At 43.8% G+C, this 20,521-nt stretch overlaps 1 protein-coding gene across 1 annotated transcript in view; it reads right to left on the bottom strand.

Moving 5' to 3' along the window:
- OPRL1 (opioid related nociceptin receptor 1) overlaps positions 1 to 20,521 on the bottom strand; it is a 201,900-nt gene that overhangs the window by 137,479 nt on the left and 43,900 nt on the right. The window contains exon 2 of the mRNA XM_086929064.1: positions 3,177 to 3,428. Within this exon, the coding sequence (XP_086785190.1) occupies positions 3,177 to 3,403 (227 nt within the window). The 5' untranslated portion in view covers positions 3,404 to 3,428. The remainder of the gene's footprint in view (positions 1 to 3,176; positions 3,429 to 20,521) is intronic.

The following is a 20,521-nucleotide window of genomic DNA, read 5'->3' as shown; positions in this document are numbered from 1 at the left end:
TCTATCAGGCTACTCTGGGTGAAGTTATTGAGGACGTTCGAAGCTGAACTTTTGAGTGATTTACAGAAGTCCAAGCCTATATTGATGAAGACAAAAGTTTGTTTTAGGTATCTGCCTATCAGGATAAGTAGGACCGTTTAGGAGAAAGCTCATCAAAGAAGTCATTGTCAAAATGTAATTAAAAACATGTCGATTACATGTGCTTTTTTGCATTGGGTGGAAACATTCTTTCCTGGTAAGAATGCTTTACCGAATTTGATTAGAGGCCTTGACAAAGGCTTCTGCATTGGGAGCAATGCTTAGAACGGAAGATTCTGTAAATCAATAATAGATCAGAACGACTCATAGCAAATTAGTTTATTCTTTTACTCATTAAATTACGTTCAAAGAGCAAGATTATCTCAATTCTGGATTCATTCAGAGGTGGTGCACTATAAAGTTATTTTTGGCTCTTTCGCCTCTGCGACTATTACATTGTCAAACCAGAATTTGTTTACATTTTCTTGTTGGGAAAATGTAATCCATAACATCACTTGTAATACAATGTACTGACATAGGGTCCGATTTATATCTTGATGGTAAGAATACTCCTTAGCAATGGCGACGGAGCATCCTTATCGCCAAGATAATGGTCCGCTCATCTGATTCATATACAGGTGGATCATTGGCGTAACCATGGCTACTTTAGCCCCTTAAGTGCTGTCGTCGGCCAACGGTCGTCGCGAGCACTACCTTGCCAGTGCTGCGCACGACCATTGGCCGACGGGCCGGCATTCATTCTTCGAACGTTCAGCACTGGGCGCTGAACGTTCGCCGCTCCTATGAGGGTATCTCCACCATGGTTAGACCCTCCAACTGAGTCTGGCCATTGGAGAATTGGTTTTATGCTCATCCACCCAAATAGGATGGGAGAACGTACATCCGTCTTTGCTTTACTGTCCGTCACCACCAGGCAAACCCTGGCAGCGAGGGACAGTAAAAAATAAGCATTACCTCCATCACCATAGAAGAAGACTCCCATGGTCGGGGGGCATTATCTTTTTAATTTTCAAAAAGAAAATCCCATTTCAGGATATTGTGTTTGGATATAAAAAAAAAGGAAAATAGATTGTGTGCAAGAACCAAACCGTCTATCCATTTGCACCAGGTCACTAATAATTTCTACATATGTACCCTCAACTCTTCACACCAGCAAACTCTTAACACTGTTTGTCCATGTTTTGCTTACTCCATCATCTGTTTGCCAATATTCTTACCAATTCAGTCAAAGAGGCCAAAGTTTGCTGACCCATCAGTCATGTGACTGGAGCTCCTCTCTTTGTATGTGCTTTCAGCTTCTCATGCTCGCCCTCCTCCAACTGTCTCAGTGAACCTTCAGCCACTCACAACATCCGTCCATCTGCTCTCAGTGCCTCATATTGCCTCTTTATACACACCCAGCTGAACTGTGGTGGTCCATGTATCCCAAGCTTCTCACAGTGTCTGTCCATGAGCGCAAGTTCAATATGTTGTCTAGCATAGGTCTGCACCCTTTATACTGCCTGTCCATGTCAGTGGCGGCTGGCATGTACCGAGTTTGGTGGGCAGGTGGCACACACTAAAAAAATAGTAAAATAAACGAGACTTACCTTCCTTACATGCAACACAACGTCCTCCTCCCTCCAGTGTCTTCTGGAAGCTCCAGATGCAGGAAACAGCACTACCCAATCCTGGTGCTGCTCTCACACCATGAGAGCAGCACCAGGATTGGATAGAGCAGGCTCTCTCGGGGTCCTAAGAGCAATGGAGGTCTGTGCTTTCTCTAACCCAGCTGTCTAAGACAGATAAGTTAGGGAACTTTAAAATTCACATGTCTGGCTGGCTGTCCCAAGACGGCCGGCCAAATAGACACGCACATTTCAAAGCGCACAGCTCCCTGCTGCTGCCACTCAGCAGCACTGGCCCAGTCCCATTCTGACACTTAGTTCGGGATGGGTTGCTGAAAAATGAAATAGTAACTTTATTACCGTTATATTTCTCATCCCTGGGGCTTGTGGGGCAACGCTCCCCTGCTCAAATGGATTTGGCCTCTGGATGTGACCCAAACCTACCCCGCTCTGCTTGTGCACATGTCCCAAGCTTGTCAGTCTGCCTGCTTGTGATACCCACACCCATTGCATCCTGTACACCATACTAATCTTACTAACACTTCCTTTGCCCTATCTGCCACACCCTGTCTGTCCATGTGGCCCAAAATTTCCTTAACTTCTTTCTTTTGTGCATTGACTGTTTTCGTCAGTTTAAGAACACTAAAAGATGCCTGATGCTTTTATATTTCGAATGTAGCACCTTTAAAAGATGCCCCCTAGTGCAAAGATGACTCTGTGGACACAGATGACTCCATGATGGGTAGTCACAATACTTTGAGCCCTTGAATTTCCTTTTGCATTCCAATTTGCCCACGTTCCTATTGGTTCAACTTACTAAGCTCAAGTCTAGCTTTGGCAATGCATCTGATTCTTCAAGAAATCCAGAGCCAAAAACATAGGGCCTTATTTATGAAAACTGTTTCACTGCTGCGTGAAAACAGAGATGCAACAGTTTTCACAGTGCCCTCCATATGACATGATGGATGCATCATATTTACTGTATGACACATCATGACACAAGGAATGACAGATTTGTCAGTATATACTAATGTATCAGTCATCACAAAACTGACACATTGCTGGAGTTGTGTCGGAAGTGTGACGTAACTCTAGCAATACAGGGGGAGGGCTGTGATTATAGCACTGTGTCACCCTTACACCTGCCATGAGTGGTGTCCTAAAAGTGGCACAGTGAAATCCGATAGATTTCACGGCACCATTTCTACGAGGCTTTCTTGCGTCGGAACGCCCACCCAGCATGCATTATACTTGACGCAGGTATAATGAGGCACAGGGCTTTACAAAGTGACGCATATGCCTAGATGCATCACTTTGTAAATATGCCGCAACGTGGCACATTGTTTACGCGGCCACTGCATCCCGAAAAGTGACACAATGGCAGTGTGAAAGTGTCGCGAAGGGCTCATAAGTAAGCCCCATAGTGTCATTGTCATATATAACCAAGTCTAAAGCTATCATGAACTCTTATAGACATGCATTAGTTTTGATGTGCATCACTTGGGCAGAATGTTTGCTGCCCCTCCTTACCTGACGATGACAAACATGACGGCACAGTTTCCCACCAGTCCCAGCACACACACAATGAGGTAGACGATCACAATAGTGAGCTTGATTCCAAGGGGCAGGAAGGTGTCGGAGGTGGAGTTGAAGTACCAGCCGCTCGGCAGGACGCTCAGGTTCATCGCTGAAGAGTCGTTCAGAAGCTTGCTGAAGTAGGACGCCTCAAAAGATGGAATGGGGAAATGTGGGTCCATCGTGGGGTCTACTTTGCAGGAGAGCCTAGAACACAAGAGGTGGGGAGATTGTGAGTAGCAGGATGTATGGGTTACTTTTACAACTGCCTAGAAAGACTGTCAGGGCTCCTGCAGTCAATAGTCCACAATGTCTGGTCCGACATGGGAAGGACTCAGCACCAGTCATGTAGACTTTTGAAGGGAATAAGTCTGCCATTGGCCTGACTCTGCCCCATCCTTACCATCTTTCAGGGCGAATTTTGCGAATTCGCAATTCGCGAATTTGCGGATTCGCGAATTCGCAATCCGCAAAATTTGCGAATTCGTGTGAATTTGCGGATTTTTTTTTTTGCGTGTTCGCGGGGCAATTTGCGTGTTTGCGGGGTTTTTTTGTGCTCGTTGTTGTGCCCTTCTGCCCTCTGCCCCACTCGTTTTTGTGCCATTCTGCCCTCTGCCCCACTCTTTTTTGTGCCCTTCTGCCCTCTGCCACACTCGTCGTTGTGCCCTTCTGCTCTCTGCCCCTCTCCTGTTTTATTTTAGAATGGTGCCGGCAAGCTGCCAGCGCCATTCTAAAATAGTTACTAAGTTAGCTTCATCAGGAAGCACTAATAGATAAAATAAAGCAGGTGCTCGAATTCAGTTAAACTCGAGCACCTGCTTCTATTAGTGCTTCCTGTTGAAGCTAACTTAGTAACTATTTTAGAATAGCGATGGCAGCTTGCCGGCGCCATTCTAAAATAGTTACAAGCTTGAAGCTTGAACTTTTGCCCCCCCGGATCCGTTCCGCTCGCGGATTCGCGGATTTTTGGCAAATTCGCGGGAGTTCGCGGATTGCGAATTTGCAGAAAATCCGCGAGCGGAACGGATTTTGTGCCCATGCTTAGCTATGATCGTCTATTGATGAATCAGCAAATTGCCAAGAGACAGGAGTTCCAGACCCACTCAGTCCACTCTCTTTCCTCCATGCAGCCACACTCTTCGATCCATGCCATCTTAAGCTCAGAATTGACTCTACATAACCAATACAATTCCATTCATGTAACCTTGCCCGTGCACCAAATGCTGTATGCATTAATTAAGGTAATGCATCGTGCCTGGCTTTTTCACACTTTCTCATTGAATACAAAAGTCAACATTTGCACTTTGCATACGTTTTCGCGCACACATCTCAGTAGCTCTCAAGTCTCCTTCTGCCAAACTGCATCTTTTGCACATGTGGACTCCTGAACTCAACATGATACTCCAGCTGTTGCCTCCAGAAATGTACAGAATACATGTAATGCGAACTCACCAATTATATTTATAAAGGCAAACCTTAGCTCTAATGAGCTGTCTGTGCAGTTTAGCCCTCTTGCCTCTGGCAGTATGCCTCCGGGCTTCCTGAGGGCCAAGTTTTCGACATAAATTCCCATTAAAACGACATCAGAGATTTCACCCATTTAACTAATAACTTTAACAGTAACATTGCATAGGCAGCAAAAATATGTTGAAGAAATCCTCTGAACCACCACAAGGGTTGAGAAGAGGTAAAATCAAGGTAATGCACTTAGAGCATCCAGCCACCAGTACCATAATATGAGGCCGGTGTTGCTGTTTCCGGTTTTGTGTTTTTATGGACCACACAGCAAATGCTGTTTCCATTATTGTTTGTGAATCTTCTGTGTCTTTGACTCAGCCTGAGAGTTTCTCTACTCTCTGGCATTGCAAACTCACGAACATATGAGCAAGGGAGGAGCTTACTCTCTTTACTCACCTGATCCATATGATCAGGTGAGTAAAGAGAGTAAAAACTCCTTACTCTAGATGACGTCCGTTCCTCGCACCTTCTGCCCACCCACCTCTCCATCCTTTGAGCCTTTCATGGATTCACCTATCTTTTCATTCATCCATCCTTTCACCGTCCCAGCCTTCCATCCTTTCTGTGGCACTGAATAGCAGTGGCACAGTGCCCAAAGCATCTATAACCAGCAAAAACACGAGGCAACAGCAAAAAGTGGAAGGGAGACCCACGCCCATGGTGCCAGGTCTAACAATGAGTGTGTCACATAAACACATTTGGTGCTCAGTACACAAAAATCCTATTGAACTTTCAATGATTGGGTTGCAAATGCATCATTGTAATGCTTTTTTAATGCTTAGCAGGGAAATGATCTGAAGTCATATAAGAGACAGGGTCTACCTTGCATGCTCTAAGGCACAATTGTGCATTAAGATCTTAACTCCTTGTAGAGACCCCAACCAATAGACAACAGCTAAGGCTCTTTTTTATTGTAAGCTCTAATCGATATCTGAAGTAAATCAATCACTTTGGTGCAAGTTAGGAGTACTGCTATACTCCTTGCTACCCAGGCAACCAGGGCCCTTGCAGGTAAGAGTGGTGGGCCCATGTTGGGGGAGAGGGGCGGTGTTCGACAGACGACCACAAGGAAAAATTAAATAAAATAGTACATTTTCCCTCGTCGTTGTCTATCAAAATCCACCCCCCTCGCCCCACCGCTCTTACCTGCAGAGGCCGCGGCAGTATCCAGCCCGTCAAAAAAACGCCTTATAGGAAGATATATAAAACAAATGTTTAATTATAGAAAATGCCCTCAAATTGGAGGAACATTAGAACAAACTTTTATTGAGCAAAAGTACATTCCATGGAATTAACATTTTTCTTTTTCAGAATGTTTCTTTTTACTCTTTCATAATATTGACAATTCAAGGTTGCAGATCGCAAATGATCATTATTTATTTTAGCAATACAACCAGCCAACGTGTTTCGTTCAACTAGGGGCCTTCTTCGGGGCTCAATTGTTCATCAAGTGTAAATTACTTCAATCTTTAAACATAATATCCATTAATCAAGTCATAACGCAACGGACATGTGTATATGGTGACTGCTGGCATAGCGTGACTGGGGTGTTGACTGGTCAACATTATGAAGGAGTAAAAAGATATAACTCTGAAAAATAATAAAGTTAATTCTATTGAATGGACTTTTTTTTTGCTTAGGAATACCTTACCTCTAGTTTGGATTTTCTATTACTAAGCAATCATTTACAGACTGCTTTTTTGAAGTTCTGGCACTTAAGACTGTTCACCCTGCACAGTATGTGGCATAGAGATGTAGTGAGAATCTTAATTTATGGCCTGTCACTTCCATAACAATAAATGTGTATGAAGCGATTTGCACGGTGGACAAAGGGGAAGAAAGGAAACCTCCGACGCCCCTATGACTTATCGAATGACACTGAGAACCATCACAGGGGCGGTTCTGGCCTAAAGAAGATAATATAAGTCAACATAGCTGGGAAGAGAGCAGGTGCTGCCCTATTATCCGGTCAATAATTCGACGATACAGAGCAACAAGAGAAAATGACAGGCCAATCAGGCACTTTTCAACTGTTTGCTTAGCAGCTTCGAACTTGGTTGCCACGGTAACCGCTGAGGCCCTGGGCTGCTCCTCTCCTCCCTCTGGGCATTGGGTGGCAGGGAATGGAAGAAATTGCAGCTTTTTGTTCATAATTTGTGGAAAAGGGTCCATGAAATAAATAGCTCACAGGGGTGTTTTGATTGATTGAGAAGGCACTTGTATCGCGCCCGTTTCCGCTGCAGTGTCACGAGGCACACGAAATATGCATGTGATTTTTGGGAAGATTATTGTACCATGCAAACTACGCTTAGGGAGTCATCTGCATGGAAACTGGACGCCAGGAAAGCCTTGAATGCAGATGTCACGCGAGACACCTGCTCAGTGTATCTTCCATATTGTTTCTAAAGGCATGAAGCGAACGTCGCTGTTGCAGCACAAATGCAATTCCACAATTCCCCCATTACATGTTATGCTCCATTGGATGAAAATGTTGAGTAAAGGCATAAGCAGAAAAAAAACAAAAATGGTGTGAACTAAAAGAAAACTAAAAGACTAACACTCAGGCAATGCTAAAGTCCTGTAAAACAAAATTCACCTGGTATTATCCATGATGTGCAGGGTCAATTATTGTCGCCAGGGTTTCAAAAGATGTTAATGAGCAGGGGCAGCTCCTCCGCAATGGCGGAGGAGCGCCGCCCCACAGGCTCAGAGCCAGCAGCTGAAAAAAGTAAACAATGTTCTATCATCGTTTTATTCTTCAGTAGCTGGCTCAGCCAGCGTGTGTAGTGAGTGGCGGGGCTGGGCCATGGGAGGGGGGAGTAGGAGTGGAGTGGAGTGCACTCTCCAAGTGAACATGTGTGTTTTGCCGGCTGTCTCAGGCTGGCCAAACGCACATGCGCACTTAGGTTTCTCCAACCTGGCTGTATTGAACAGCCGGGTTGAAGAAACAGCACAGACTCCCTGTCCTATCCTCAGCGGAGCGTCTTTTCAGCCCGCTCAGGCTAATTCCCGCACTGCTCTCATAGCATGAGAGGATCACAGGGACTGGAAAGGTAGTCTGTGATCCTGTCCCAGTGTCTGCTGGGACCACGAAGACGAAAGCGATGAGGCGCGACACAAGAGGTGTCCTTCAGCTTCAGGTAAGTCTACCGGTTCTTTATTTATTATTAAACTCCCCCCGTGCTTCCCCTCCCGCTACCCCTGCCCACCTTCCACCCCCATCACTTTTTGTATGTGGCGGCCACCACTGTCAATGAGAGAAGGATACTGTGCTGCAGGAAGGTTAAGAAAATATATTATCATGGAATTTGATTCACCAAAATGCCAAGTGCAGCAGCAGTGAGATCATGCCACTCGGGACCTCTGATGACATCATAAGGTAGAGCTCATGCCTCACCCTCAGCACCCTGACAGCCTTTAGACTCTTGCTGAAGGGTTAAAGGGGGACAAGGAGAGGAAAGAGCAGAAGACAGGCAGAATTCTTAGATTTTTGAACATTTCATGTTCCTGCTTCATCCTACATGAAGCCTGGTACCAGGGAAAAAAGGGCTGTGAAAGGGATACCAACTGGCATGCCTAGGGGACTGGCAGTCACCCTTAGCTGGGTTGGCAGAGTGTCAGGGCGTTGGACAGCGACTTTGCTGAATCTAAATTGCCTAAAGGTGGGCAAGATGTACACATTTGGTAACTAGTCATAATATCGAATTCAATATATAGAATAGCCATAATTTCAAAGTCAAAATATAGAACGGACAAAATATTGAATGGACAGAATATAGTGGTGAAAAATATCGAATTGAAGGTAAGTAATATAATATCGATTTTCAAAATATAAAAAGTCAAAATATCGAAGTATATAATATAGGTATTAAAATATATCGAATTTTTAATAATATCGAATTTTGTAAAGTGTTTTGTATGTTAGTGTATGTGTGAAAAGCGTATATTATTATTGTAATTTATTTTAAGTATTGAATTTTATGTTATTTAATTTTTGCGTAATTTAATTCTGCAGCGGGTTGTGGGTTTATAGGGGAATAGGGTGGGAAGTAATTTAATTATATTAATTTAAATATTAATTTTTAGAAATGACTAATTATTTTTAATTTAATTTTGCGTTTTAGTTCTGTAGCGGGTTGTGGGTTTATAGGGGAATAGGGTGGGAAGTAATTTAATTGTAATGAATTAAAAAAAATTATTTATTAGTATTTATTTTGAATTAATTGTTAATTAATTTTTAATTGGTAAATAATTTGTATTAATTGATTAATTGATAAATATGTTAATTTTATTAATTTATTTTCTGCAGCAAGTTGTGGTTTATAGGAGAAAAGGGAGGGAAGTAATTTAATTTTAATTAAGTAAATAATTTGTATTTATTTATTGGTATTGATTTTTAATTTATTGTTAATTAATTGTTAATTGGTCATAATTTTTATTTATTGGTAATTAATTTGTATTAATTCAATAATTGATAATTACGATAAATGTATTAATTTATTTTCTGTAGGGGATTGTGGGTTTATAGCGCAATCGTGTGGAAGGTAATATAATTGTAAATAATTACATATTAAAAATACTTTTTTTGTATTGATAATTAATTTACTGTCAAGTAATTATTAATTGGTATTTATTTTTATTATTAATTAGTTTTTGTTATTGAAAATTAATTAGATGTTAATTAATTGTGAATAGGTAATTACTTTTAATAACTAATATGTATTTGTATTTTTAATTGATTCATTATTAGATAATATTAAATTGGTAATTAATTTTATTTAAGTTTTTTATTGGTATTGATATTTAATTTATTTTTATTAATATATTCAATCATTACTTTCCCTACTGTTAAACTCACTAGAGTGGGAGTAGTAATTTGTACCCCTAGGCTATCCAACGCTTTCCCTATTGTTGCACTCTTTGGAGTGGGAATAGTAATTTTTATCCCTACGCTATCCAACGCTTTCCCTTCTCTTGCACTCTCTGGAGTGGGAATAGTAATTTTTATCCCTACGCTATCCAACGCTTTCCCTACTGTTGCACTCTCTGGAGTGGGAATAGTAATTTTTACCTCCCGCTATCCAACGCTTTCCCTACTGTTGCACTCACAGGAGTGGGAATAGTAATTTTTACCCTCCTGCTGTCCAACGCTTTCCCTACTGTTGCACTCACTTGAGTGGGAATAGTAATTTTTACCCTCCCACTATCCAACGCTTTCCCTACTGTTGCACTCACTGGAGTGGTAGTAGTAATTTTTACTCCTACGCTATCCAACGCTTTCCCTACTGTTGCACTCACTGGAGTGGGAATAGTAATTTTTACCCCTACGCTATCCAACGTTTTCCCTACTGTTGCACTCACTGGAGTGGTAATAGTAAATGTTACCCTCCCGCTATCCTACGGTAAAAATATTGTATATTTTATATTAACAATACGTTGATATATATATATATATATATATATATATATGTTTAAAAAATAAAAATGTATGTTTTTTATAACTTAAATTAATTATTTAATAATTCTAAGGTTATTTAAGTATTTTTAAGTATGTTTTAGTTAATTATATTTATTATTTCATTAGTTTTAAATTACTTTGAAGACATTAAAATAAAATTCATATTTTGACTAACTATATTTTTTTAAACAATATTTTGATTCGATTTTTTTGTACTTACCTGTTTGTAGATAGGAATTCGATATTTTTGCATTCTATATTTTTTATCAATATATTGGTAATTCTGTATTTTTGTATTCGATAATATGTCAGTAATCCACACATTTTCTTTGAGATCCCAATTCTGGAATTGTGGCTGTAAACTAGGGGTTTGTTCCATGTATCACTCCCATTTTAGAAGTTGATAAAGTTTTATAGACTACTACAATGGGTTTGGTGACTGGATACTATTCAATGTTTGGAAGAGGCATGCTTTAGCTGTCCTTTCCAATTATTGATTCAGAACCAAACGTTTCAATGGCTTATGACAGGATTTCCAGTTGCAAACCATTAAAGTTACCAACTTCTAAGTTGGGGTAGTAACATGTTCACAAAAGAGAAGGGATTCTCTTTGGACACCTTCATTTTTGTGGGGGAGAGGGGCTGTAGTCCAGGAGAACAATGCTAACTCTCAGAGTAACTTAAAAAAACACATTTTTGAAATCTACCTAATACTTATCCGATTCCAACCCACTGTGATACCGAATTTTTCAAAATGACCTATTAGTACATAGGTTGGTTTGCAATATTGTGACCAGTTTTTTGATCATTACAGAGATACATATGCTCCCTTGTATCTGAGTTGAACATTTCAAGCATAGAATAACATAAAGGAAGACTTTGAAGACCTTGGACGCCAACTATAGTGCATGCTATACTGAAAGTACCACTAACATACATTACATCATAGATGAACATCTCATACATAGGAAAACATCAACTCCTTTTTTCCCAAGACTACTACAAGTCAAGGCCTAGCTCAAGTACATCTGTAGATGGTTTTCTACTAAACAAGAGATTGCAGAGCTGTTCTTCCTGAGGGTTGACTTGTATATGAGACCTATCTTAAGGACAGCTTGAGAGTGGATCCTTTCAGACTAGAGCTTGCAGAAGGAGTCTTCATGAGGGATAGCTTGTGGCATATGAAGCCTATCTCGAAGACAACTTCAGAGGTGCACTTTTTAGCTGAGAGCTTCCAGAAGGGTTTTTCCTGAGAAATCAATAGCAGAGGATGCCCATCACCAGGGTGGCTTCATAGTGGTCCCTTTTAGACGAGAGCTTGCAAAACGGTTCTTCTACCTTGAGCGAGGTTTCTAACCTGCGGCACAGCTTGTAGTGGCACACTTTAGTGTAGATAGTTTATAGAAAAGGTTACCCCTGAAGGACATCAAGAAGAGAAGCCTTTCTTGAGGACTTTTTTAGAACAATACCTTCTAGTGAGGGGGCAGCTGAAAGGGTTATTTCTTTTGGGCAGCTTGTAGCAGATATTTCCTGACTGGCCACATGTGGAATGACACCTCCCGAGTCACAGCTGTTATTGGAGGACTTTGTGAAACTCTCTGCATGTGTTCCTTTCTGAGATTAAGCAAGCTAGCGAGCATATCCTTTTGGTGTAATCCAGGTAAGATACCACATGAGGAGGGGGGCAACCGTATATTGTATGAGTGTGCTGCTACTTTTGAAGGTGCACAAAAACCACAGGTGGCAAATTACACCTTTTTTTATGGGGAGAGGGTGTGGCGTAATGACCAGAGCTACTGACTCTGGCGCGGGAAGCCAGGTTTGAGTCTTGGCGTTGGCTCATCCTCCTGTGATTCTGAGCAAGTCACTAAATATTCCTGTGTCAACAAAAAATGAATGTGTCCTTGTGTGTTGTAACTGGTGCTCCTGTGAAGTGCTCCAGAACAGTGAGAGCCGTGCAGAGCCACTCGCTTCAAAACATTAGGCCTTATTACAATGCCGGTTGGACCCGCTATTGCGGTCCTGTCGGACACAGTCAGACCACTGAAGGTCTTTTTGGAAGTGGTCGATCTGACCGCCGGATTACGATGCACGCATTCTGTACTCCGACCAACAGCTGAAAGACCGCCTACTCTGACAACCTCCTTCCAACCACTGAGATGGTGGTCGAAGACAAACAGCAGCCATAGGGCAGTACAGGGTTCTCTGACCGGCTGCCTCGAGCCCTCGGAAACAAAAGATTTGGGGGGCATGCTCAACCCAATCCACTTCTCTCCAGCAGTCTCTAACATAGATCCCTTCCTCCTGGTCTTCCCTACACCTGGGCAGCTGGACCCCGATGACTACTATCCTGTGGGCACCGGAATCCAGGTAAGTCCTTCTGCGGTGTGCATCCCCTTTAACTGGACTGTGCACATTCCGCCACACTCCAGCAATGCGGTACATGGTGCACAAGGCATATCCCCACATATGTCATGCATGTGTGTACATTTCACATGCTTTCTGCAAGTTTTGTATACATTTACAGTGACAGCGTATATGTGCTCCATCGTAGATGCAACTTCTGCTGTAGCAGCGGCTGAATCGTAATACTGCGGGGGGTGGGGGGGGGGGGGGACTTCCTGACCCCAGCAGTCAGAAAGGGCTCACAAGGATAGCAGTCGGACAGTCGGTCTGACCGGCATCGTAATGAGGCCCAAAATGTGGGGTCCATGCCCACTGTACCAGTGAACTCTTTCGAGCCCTTCTCACCCTCCACCCTCCAGAAATAGGGTGACCAGAATTTTAAAGCCAAAAACCGGGACATTTCACAAAAATAGAAAAAGGACTACAACTTTACTTCAAGCTAGCGCACAGAATGACAGCGCTCCTCAGCAGACAATTACAGAGCAGGCAGTAAGAACAAACATAAAATGCAATTTTTATACCCAGTGGCTTGCCTGTTAATTAAACTGCTTTCTTGAAACAACTGCTAACTATCCCTGCTTTGTAAAACATAAAAGACCCCTCCCACTGTTTTCAGTTGATCCTCTTTAAAAACTGGGACATGAGCTACATTTCTTGAAATTTGCCAGGACATCTGGTGAAAAACAGGGACTGTCCTGGCAAAACGGGGACGCCTGGTCACACTATCCAGAAATGACATGTGAGACACCAGCTCGGGTGTTCAGTTCCCTATTCAAAGACATCCCTTGAAGACAGTGGAGTAATGAAACTTGAGGCCCCCCCCCCCCATGTAAAGTTTATGGAGAGGGGCCCCGGACCCAGTCAGAAGCTCTCAGGCCAGGTGTCTGCCAACCATGCACATTGCCGAAGGATGCCCCCTAGAGCTCAGGGTGCCCCCATCACTGAGCTGGCAGTAGGCACAAAGTTGATTCCATGTTAGGCTGGAAGAGTGGGGACTGGTTTTGTTACTCTGGACTGATTTTGTTACAAGGGGCTGATTTTGTTACTAGGGGCTGATTTTGCAGCAGTGTTTCAAGATCGGTCCACAGTAATACAATCAGCATGCCACCGCTCACTGAGTCACCTTCCAGCCTCCCAGAGTACGTGTGATGCCAGGGCCAGCTTTATCAGGAGGATTGCAAGTCCGAGCCAAAGAAGCTACATTTAGCACCGTTGTCCTTCTTTTATTTCCACAACATGAGTTGTCATGAAAATAAAAGGCAACTGTGATGCGCGGATGTTCCATTCATTTTTTGTTTCCAATTCTCACACAATGGAAATTTCTTTGGTACTTCGTTATACTTGACTAATTAAAGCTAAAAACAGTTGTGGGGAGGGAGCAAGATCTAAATTCATGTGGGCAACGTGGGGGCTCTGTATTCACGTCACGTTATGTTAGAAATGCAAGTTAATTCATAACCTTTTGTGGATTCCTGCTTGGGACTCGTTCAGCAGTTAATTTCTGTGAATTTTGTGAGCAGTGCAGGTTCTGGCGTTGGGATGAATTTAACAGCGTATCTTTCTTTTTTCTCGTTTTTCTTCTTGTACACAGGCCTGCTTGGCAACACCCCTGATAGTTCCGTTTTGTTTTCTTGTTGTGGTTGGCAGTGCATGGGGGCGCTGTGTGTCTTGGCCTCAATCAAAATCTAGGGACTTTCTACCCCCAGCTTCCTATGGTGGGCAGCCGAGCTTCTCTGTAAAGTAGCCCACGCAGAGAAAAGTAGGGGTGATGGGTGCTTCTTGTTCCACCTCTGCTGCCTATTTATGGAGATCAGTAGAATGGGTGGTTACTGAGGCCCACCTGGTGATAAAACTGAAAGTCATTGACAGGCGAGCGATCCCTATTTATTACTTTTGTAATTAGATATATTTCTATATTTTCTGTAAAATGATCTTTCAGCCAAGGAGCCCTTGTCTTTGGGTCAGAAGACTAATGCATCCTTTTGAGGGTGATCTTATGGTTCCTGATTTGTATACCGTAGGGTACCATTAAGTGGTGCAGCAGTTGTTTCATCTCCAAGAGGCCCTGGAGTGGGCGTCCAAATGTTGTGTTGGTCCAGCACCATGAATAAAGCTCTCTCTCTAGTAAATAATTATTGAGAAGGGAGTGTAACAAATTTTTATGAATGGGCCTTTTGTAATCCCCCAATAGGTTTTTGGGCATACAGTGACTGAGGTGCATGCATGGTGTTTCAGATCGCTTCGAGGCACTCTGAGCCTTGCGGCTTTGAGTGAATCCTAATGGACCCACCTTGGGTAGGTAGCTAGTCCTATTCAATTTATTTTAGTGGTGAGTAGCAGTGCATAGCCCGCTTGTTTGTAGGCATTATTGGATCCAGACTCAGAAGCTGTTCGGGTCCACTCATCCTCAGAACATAGCCCGCTATGTTATTGGCAACACAACTTTTCTGCGCTGTTGCCGTTATGCTACTGTTTGAAGAAGGCAGAGCAGCCAGCCCATATTGTACTTAATGCCAGTGGTACGAGGGCCTGTGATGTTTTCAAGAAACATCTGAGGAAGATATGAGTGAAACAACCTTTAATGGGTGTCTGCTGCATTGACTTCAAGTAAGCCCTTAAAAGGGGTTTCCTTTCTTAATATTTTCTTACCATTTTCATTGCATCTGGCTGAGGTTTTCGAATGGGTCCTGGTACTACTGTTGCCCTTTGTGATTCCACTCTCTCCTGATCCAAAGGTGGGATGGAGATGATTTGTATGGTTGTTGGACATGGCCTCCTTAGGGGAAATTTCCCTGAAACGTTTTGCTTTTCCCTCCTAGTCTTTGCCAACTCTCTCTGCTTAAACTTAGGAAACTGGACATCTTCCCACAGTACAGCAGAGGGAAAGTGCATGTGCCCACCTCACCTGCATTGGGCTGGGGGGTGTATATGATGTGCTTTAGGTGCTGTACCTCTGTGTTCCCTAAAACAGGTACACCACATACCTGGCTAGTAGTGGGACGAAACACTGAGTGTGCCATCCACCGGATAGCCCTCAACCCTTTATAGGGCTGCCATGACAGGTCTGTGGGGTGACAATACACCCTGCCTATGTTGGCATCACTTACACCTCAGCCAATCCTGGGTGGGTCGTCCCATACCATGATGTCCTCCCTTTAAGGAAGCCCTTATGCTTATTAGGGAGGTGGTAGCTGAAGGCCAGGCGGACACATACAGATGTGCCTTGCCCATGTAGTGAGGACCCCCCCCGAATGAAGATTTCCCTGCCTTCGAATTTGGCTCTACCCATGGATACTCCTGGGGTGTTGCTGATTCTCTGTAGTGGCCTCAGGGCTCTGTGCACATCTTCACTGTCAAATCTGTGTGGAAGTGTGTGTGCCTTCCTACACAGATTAGGAAGTGGCACTGACACGCTGTTCCGGAACATGGGCTGGTCTGCCAACGCAGACTGGGGTGTGCGTACTGGGTACATGTTTTGCAGCAGTGGCACGCTGAAGAATGCCCCATGGCACCTATGACATTTTGGATAGGTGCCTGGCCTGCCATTGTGGGCTGATGAGCATATACCAGCATCCCTGGTGTTCTAACCTCCGGGTCAAGCTTGTCGGTGCAGGCCTGTGTCTGTGCGCTTGCATCCATGGTGCTAGCAACAAGGGGCCCGGTCCGCCATCGCTGTCCGGGAGTGTGCAAGCAAATCCGTAAGGGGTCCATCCATGTCCGGCTGGTCCAAACAGGTACTAGGCCCTGGGCAAGCCAAGTGCCCGAACTATCCTTGCCACGTGAAAGCATGCGCGCCCTTCCTGTTTGTGTCCAGAAGGGGCACTGATTCCATGTTCCGAAACACAGGCCGATCTGTCTTTGCAGACCAGTGGGTGCACACTGGGATCTATCATGAGTAAACTCATAGGCAGCGTGAATATGCACATCTATGGTGCCCATGATTGCGTGTGTCACCTGCCAGAACAGGATTGTGCATGCACACAGACACACACATTAGTTAAACTGTGTCCAGTCTGCTGTGCAGGCTCGGGCTAGCACACTTGCACCACTGGTGATGGGAACTATGTGTCCCTCCTGCCATCGCAGGTCGGAGTGCAATAGTGCACGTGCACCCTAGTGTTGAGGGATACCTATGTGTGTTTTCACTACCTACGAGGCCTGCTCTTCATATAGGTTAACATGGGGAAGTGGTTGATATTACTTCGGGCTGCAATAGTGGATTGCAGTGGAGCAGACTCAAGATGATTCATATCAATGAAGTTACAGCGCCAAACCTTTTCCATTGGCAAAGAGTGTTTTGGTGTGACTTGCTTAGGAGTGCCACTTATAGAATATGCACATTTCTATGCTCCAAGAGTCTTGGGGACCATAGTGTTTGGCTCCAGTAGACCCCAGGGGCCGGGGGAGCACATCTGTGCATTCCCTGATCGTCAGCCATAAACTATGGACATCTCATTTGAATTGCAGACCTCTGGCATTTGGGGGGAGAATGGGATAGATTGAAAAAAGAGGTTGTGACACTTAGCCTCTAGAGGCAAGATAATGGCCCTGCTAAAAATTAAGATCTGCATTCCATGGCCCCATGGTAGACAGGCCTACAATTTAAGGGAGACATCTATGATTTAAAGGAAAAACTCCTAAACCACCCCGAACTTCAAAGCCATACAACAGTGTAACTACAGGTGCCATCCTTCAGCAAAGTGTGTGATACACTTGGGGGAAAGTAGGTCTGGAGAACCTGGACTGCGTGGTGCCTAGTGTCAAAGGACTCCATTGTGCACATTGAGGATAACAGTCTGAATAGAGGCTGGCCTGAGCTGAGGACCTGCTGAAGTGTGGCTCCCTGAAGTGTGGTGCCCATGGGCCGGATTGTGGGCCTCCTATTCTTTCGGAGATCTCAGGGACAGCAAAGCTCTTCTTTGAGGAACCTACACCATCTATTGGTGACATGTGGAGATTGGTGCCCTCTCAGAAGCCCACCTTGGCTACTGAATCGTGGTGTAAGCATGAAACTAAGACTTGTGTCTGGAGGCTGGATTGTCTAGTGCAAATCCCCAGAAATTGTGGCCGAATCTAAGATGGTGGGTTCTTGTACTGCTGGGCCTCGACTCTCATAAGCGTTTAGTAGGCGGTGAGTGGATTCACCAGTTGCGGGACCCTGTATGGCCCATCAATTGTGCCGCTTCTATCTCATGTGCCACACCGACTGCATGCTCATTGTGTGCAGTATCTGATTCACGGGGTGCGACCCTCGGAGGTGGGGGTGTACCCGGAGTGGAGCCTCATTCTACATCATGCGACTCTGTTGAACCTGCATCTGTGTGTGTGACAAGACTGGTCTGCTCTGGCTGTATCATCATGCACTGGATGTAGTGCCTCCTTTCCAGAGTGTTGCGGAATTGCATCTTCTCGCTGTGTCTGGCCGGAATTGCCTGGTGTAATCCATCTAAACATCCACTGGTCATTGTGCCTCCTGTTTCGGGAGGCGTGTAATTTGCAACTCATTGTGTTTGAAATCTGAACTGCTTGGTGCAACTCATACCAATGTGCACCAAGCGTTGTGCCTGAATTACCTGTGCAGTGGTGTGGAGTAGGGATGTGTGAATGGGTGTGATCATGTGTGGACCACATGTGATTCATGACACCAGCTGGTGGTGCCGCATAATACACTGATTTTTGCAAAAAAAGCACAATAACTTTTGACATTGGATTTTACCGCGTGACTCTGGCTTGTGTCATCGCTAAAAAGTGTTCTATTTATGTGTATGTGGATAATTGTGATATTGTGCACCACATAACGGTGCTCTCTCTCATTAGGGAGAGGGGCATTAGATTAGGAATTGTCCACTATGCGCATAATAGTGATATCATACCAATGCAAGTGGTCCTTGTACTGCTAGTAATAATTCTAAATGTGTGTTATGCCAAAAAGTATATGATGGTCATGTTATAATGATTGAATATGTATGTTAAATATAAACATTTTACATACATCCTGTGTGAAGTCTCATTTCAGAGTATTTATCATGAGTTGCTGCTGTGCCTTTGCTTTACAAGTTGACTCTGTAGTGAGCCTGACAACTCAGAGCCAAGCTACCTAATGGGGCGCACAGGTTATACAGCAAGTGTAATCACCTGCCCTTGACGGGAGGGGTAGTTCTGCCTGGCTGGGGGCATCTTTCAGCGAACCTGACACTGCTGGTTCTAACAATGGTTTATGCATCTGCTTGGAATTCTCATCCATCTCATGTGGGTGTCTAGGATATATCAGCTAAATGATTGTGCTGTTAACTGTTATAAACACCCTAACATTCTTTTTTTTCTTGTGTAAAATGAGATTGTCTTGTATTATGCTAAAAATAAAAGACCCCAGATATCACAATACTGTCTCCCTTTTAAGATAAGAGGTAGCTTCAGTCCAGGAGCCGAATTTGGAACTCCCTGAGATGTAGCTGGGTGAGATTTGCTCTTGCCTTTCAATGCCAGACTAGCAGTACCAGGCATTGGGTGTTTCCCCAGAAGGCTGGAAGGGTGGGGCAGTTTTGTTACTGGGGGTCAATTTTGAGGGAGTGTTGCAAAACTGGCCTCCAGTAACAAAATCAGAACGCCACCCACCACTCATTGAGCCATTTTCCAGCTCTGTTGTCTGTTTTTTTATTTCCACAATGACTGATGTAGTAGAAATAAAAGATGGACTGTGGTGCATTCAGTCACAGATGGTTATGCATGATGGTAGATAAAAGAATCACTGCACAGGCAGGCCTAGTCCAGACCACACGCGAGCAGGTCAGCAGCAGCCAAGGTAAGGGTATGCAGAGCTGCCAACTAAAAGTGTAGAAATGTTACTCTTATGTGAACTTACAACTTCCACTCACATAAGAGTGACTTTTCTATACTGTGTGTACCTATGTGTGAGATCTCAGGTCATATATGTCATGCCTGAAGCAGAGCGTTCATATTGAAGAAATGCAATCCATGTGAATTTCTCCATTCTCAGTCATTTAACTGCTGGTGGAACCAATAATGCCTGGGCTCTCATTGCGATGGCTGGGAGATGGAATTGCCTCAAAGCCGCAATAGTCGGGCACCCAGTGTACTGTATCTGAGTAACCGAACAGTCCCAATGGATAGCATTAAATTTTCCTTAGTGAGCCATTTTGCCTGTGATAAGGGTCCCCTTTCACATGATCTTGTTTGGGATGTTTCTACCTTATGATAATGTCCCAGAAACTCCCATATTCTCCACACTCTCAATGCTACCTTTAATCATGGCTGCCTTTTAGCTGCTGCATCTAACAACTTTATTAGAAATAATGCTTCTTTGCCTCCTGAATGATGCTCAGCAGTGGCGGCCGGCACAGGTAAGAGCGGTGTGGCGTGGTGGGGGATGGGTAAGTCGACATACCAAGGGAGAAGTAAAAGTAAATAAAAGAAAACACTTATCATGTGCTCGCCGCATCGCCGAATCGGCGATGCGGCGAGCGCAAGGTAAGTGGTTTTGTTCTTTTTTTCATTTAATTTAATTCTCCCGTTGTATGTCGACTTAATCGACCCCCACCCTACCGCACCCTGCCCCTGCTCCGCCCTACCACTCTTACCTGTGGCAGCCACTATTAATGCTCAGCACTATTGTTTGTAGGTAATTGAGGTCATTTCACCACCATATGATAGACACAAATCAGCAACAGTACTATTTTTAAATGGGGTCTTTTTTACAACTCAAATACTTACCTAAAGTTTTTTTTTTTTTTAAATAACTATACACTAAAGAGAACCCTTATTTAAAAAGGCTTGCCAGAGTACAGTGCTTTTCATTCTTCATGTATAATAGGTGGCAATAGGGTTTCTCAGGGAGTCCTGTCAGTTCAGTTTTGTGCAGTACCTAGATTGCAGCTCAGTGCAGTACCAAATGTTTTAA

Source organism: Lissotriton vulgaris, chromosome 7 (assembly GCF_964263255.1).
Source record: "Lissotriton vulgaris chromosome 7, aLisVul1.2, whole genome shotgun sequence".
Lineage (NCBI taxonomy): Eukaryota > Metazoa > Chordata > Amphibia > Caudata > Salamandridae > Lissotriton > Lissotriton vulgaris.
The sequence above is the reverse complement of the archived record's forward strand: the minus strand, read 5'-3'. Positions and strand labels throughout refer to the sequence as shown.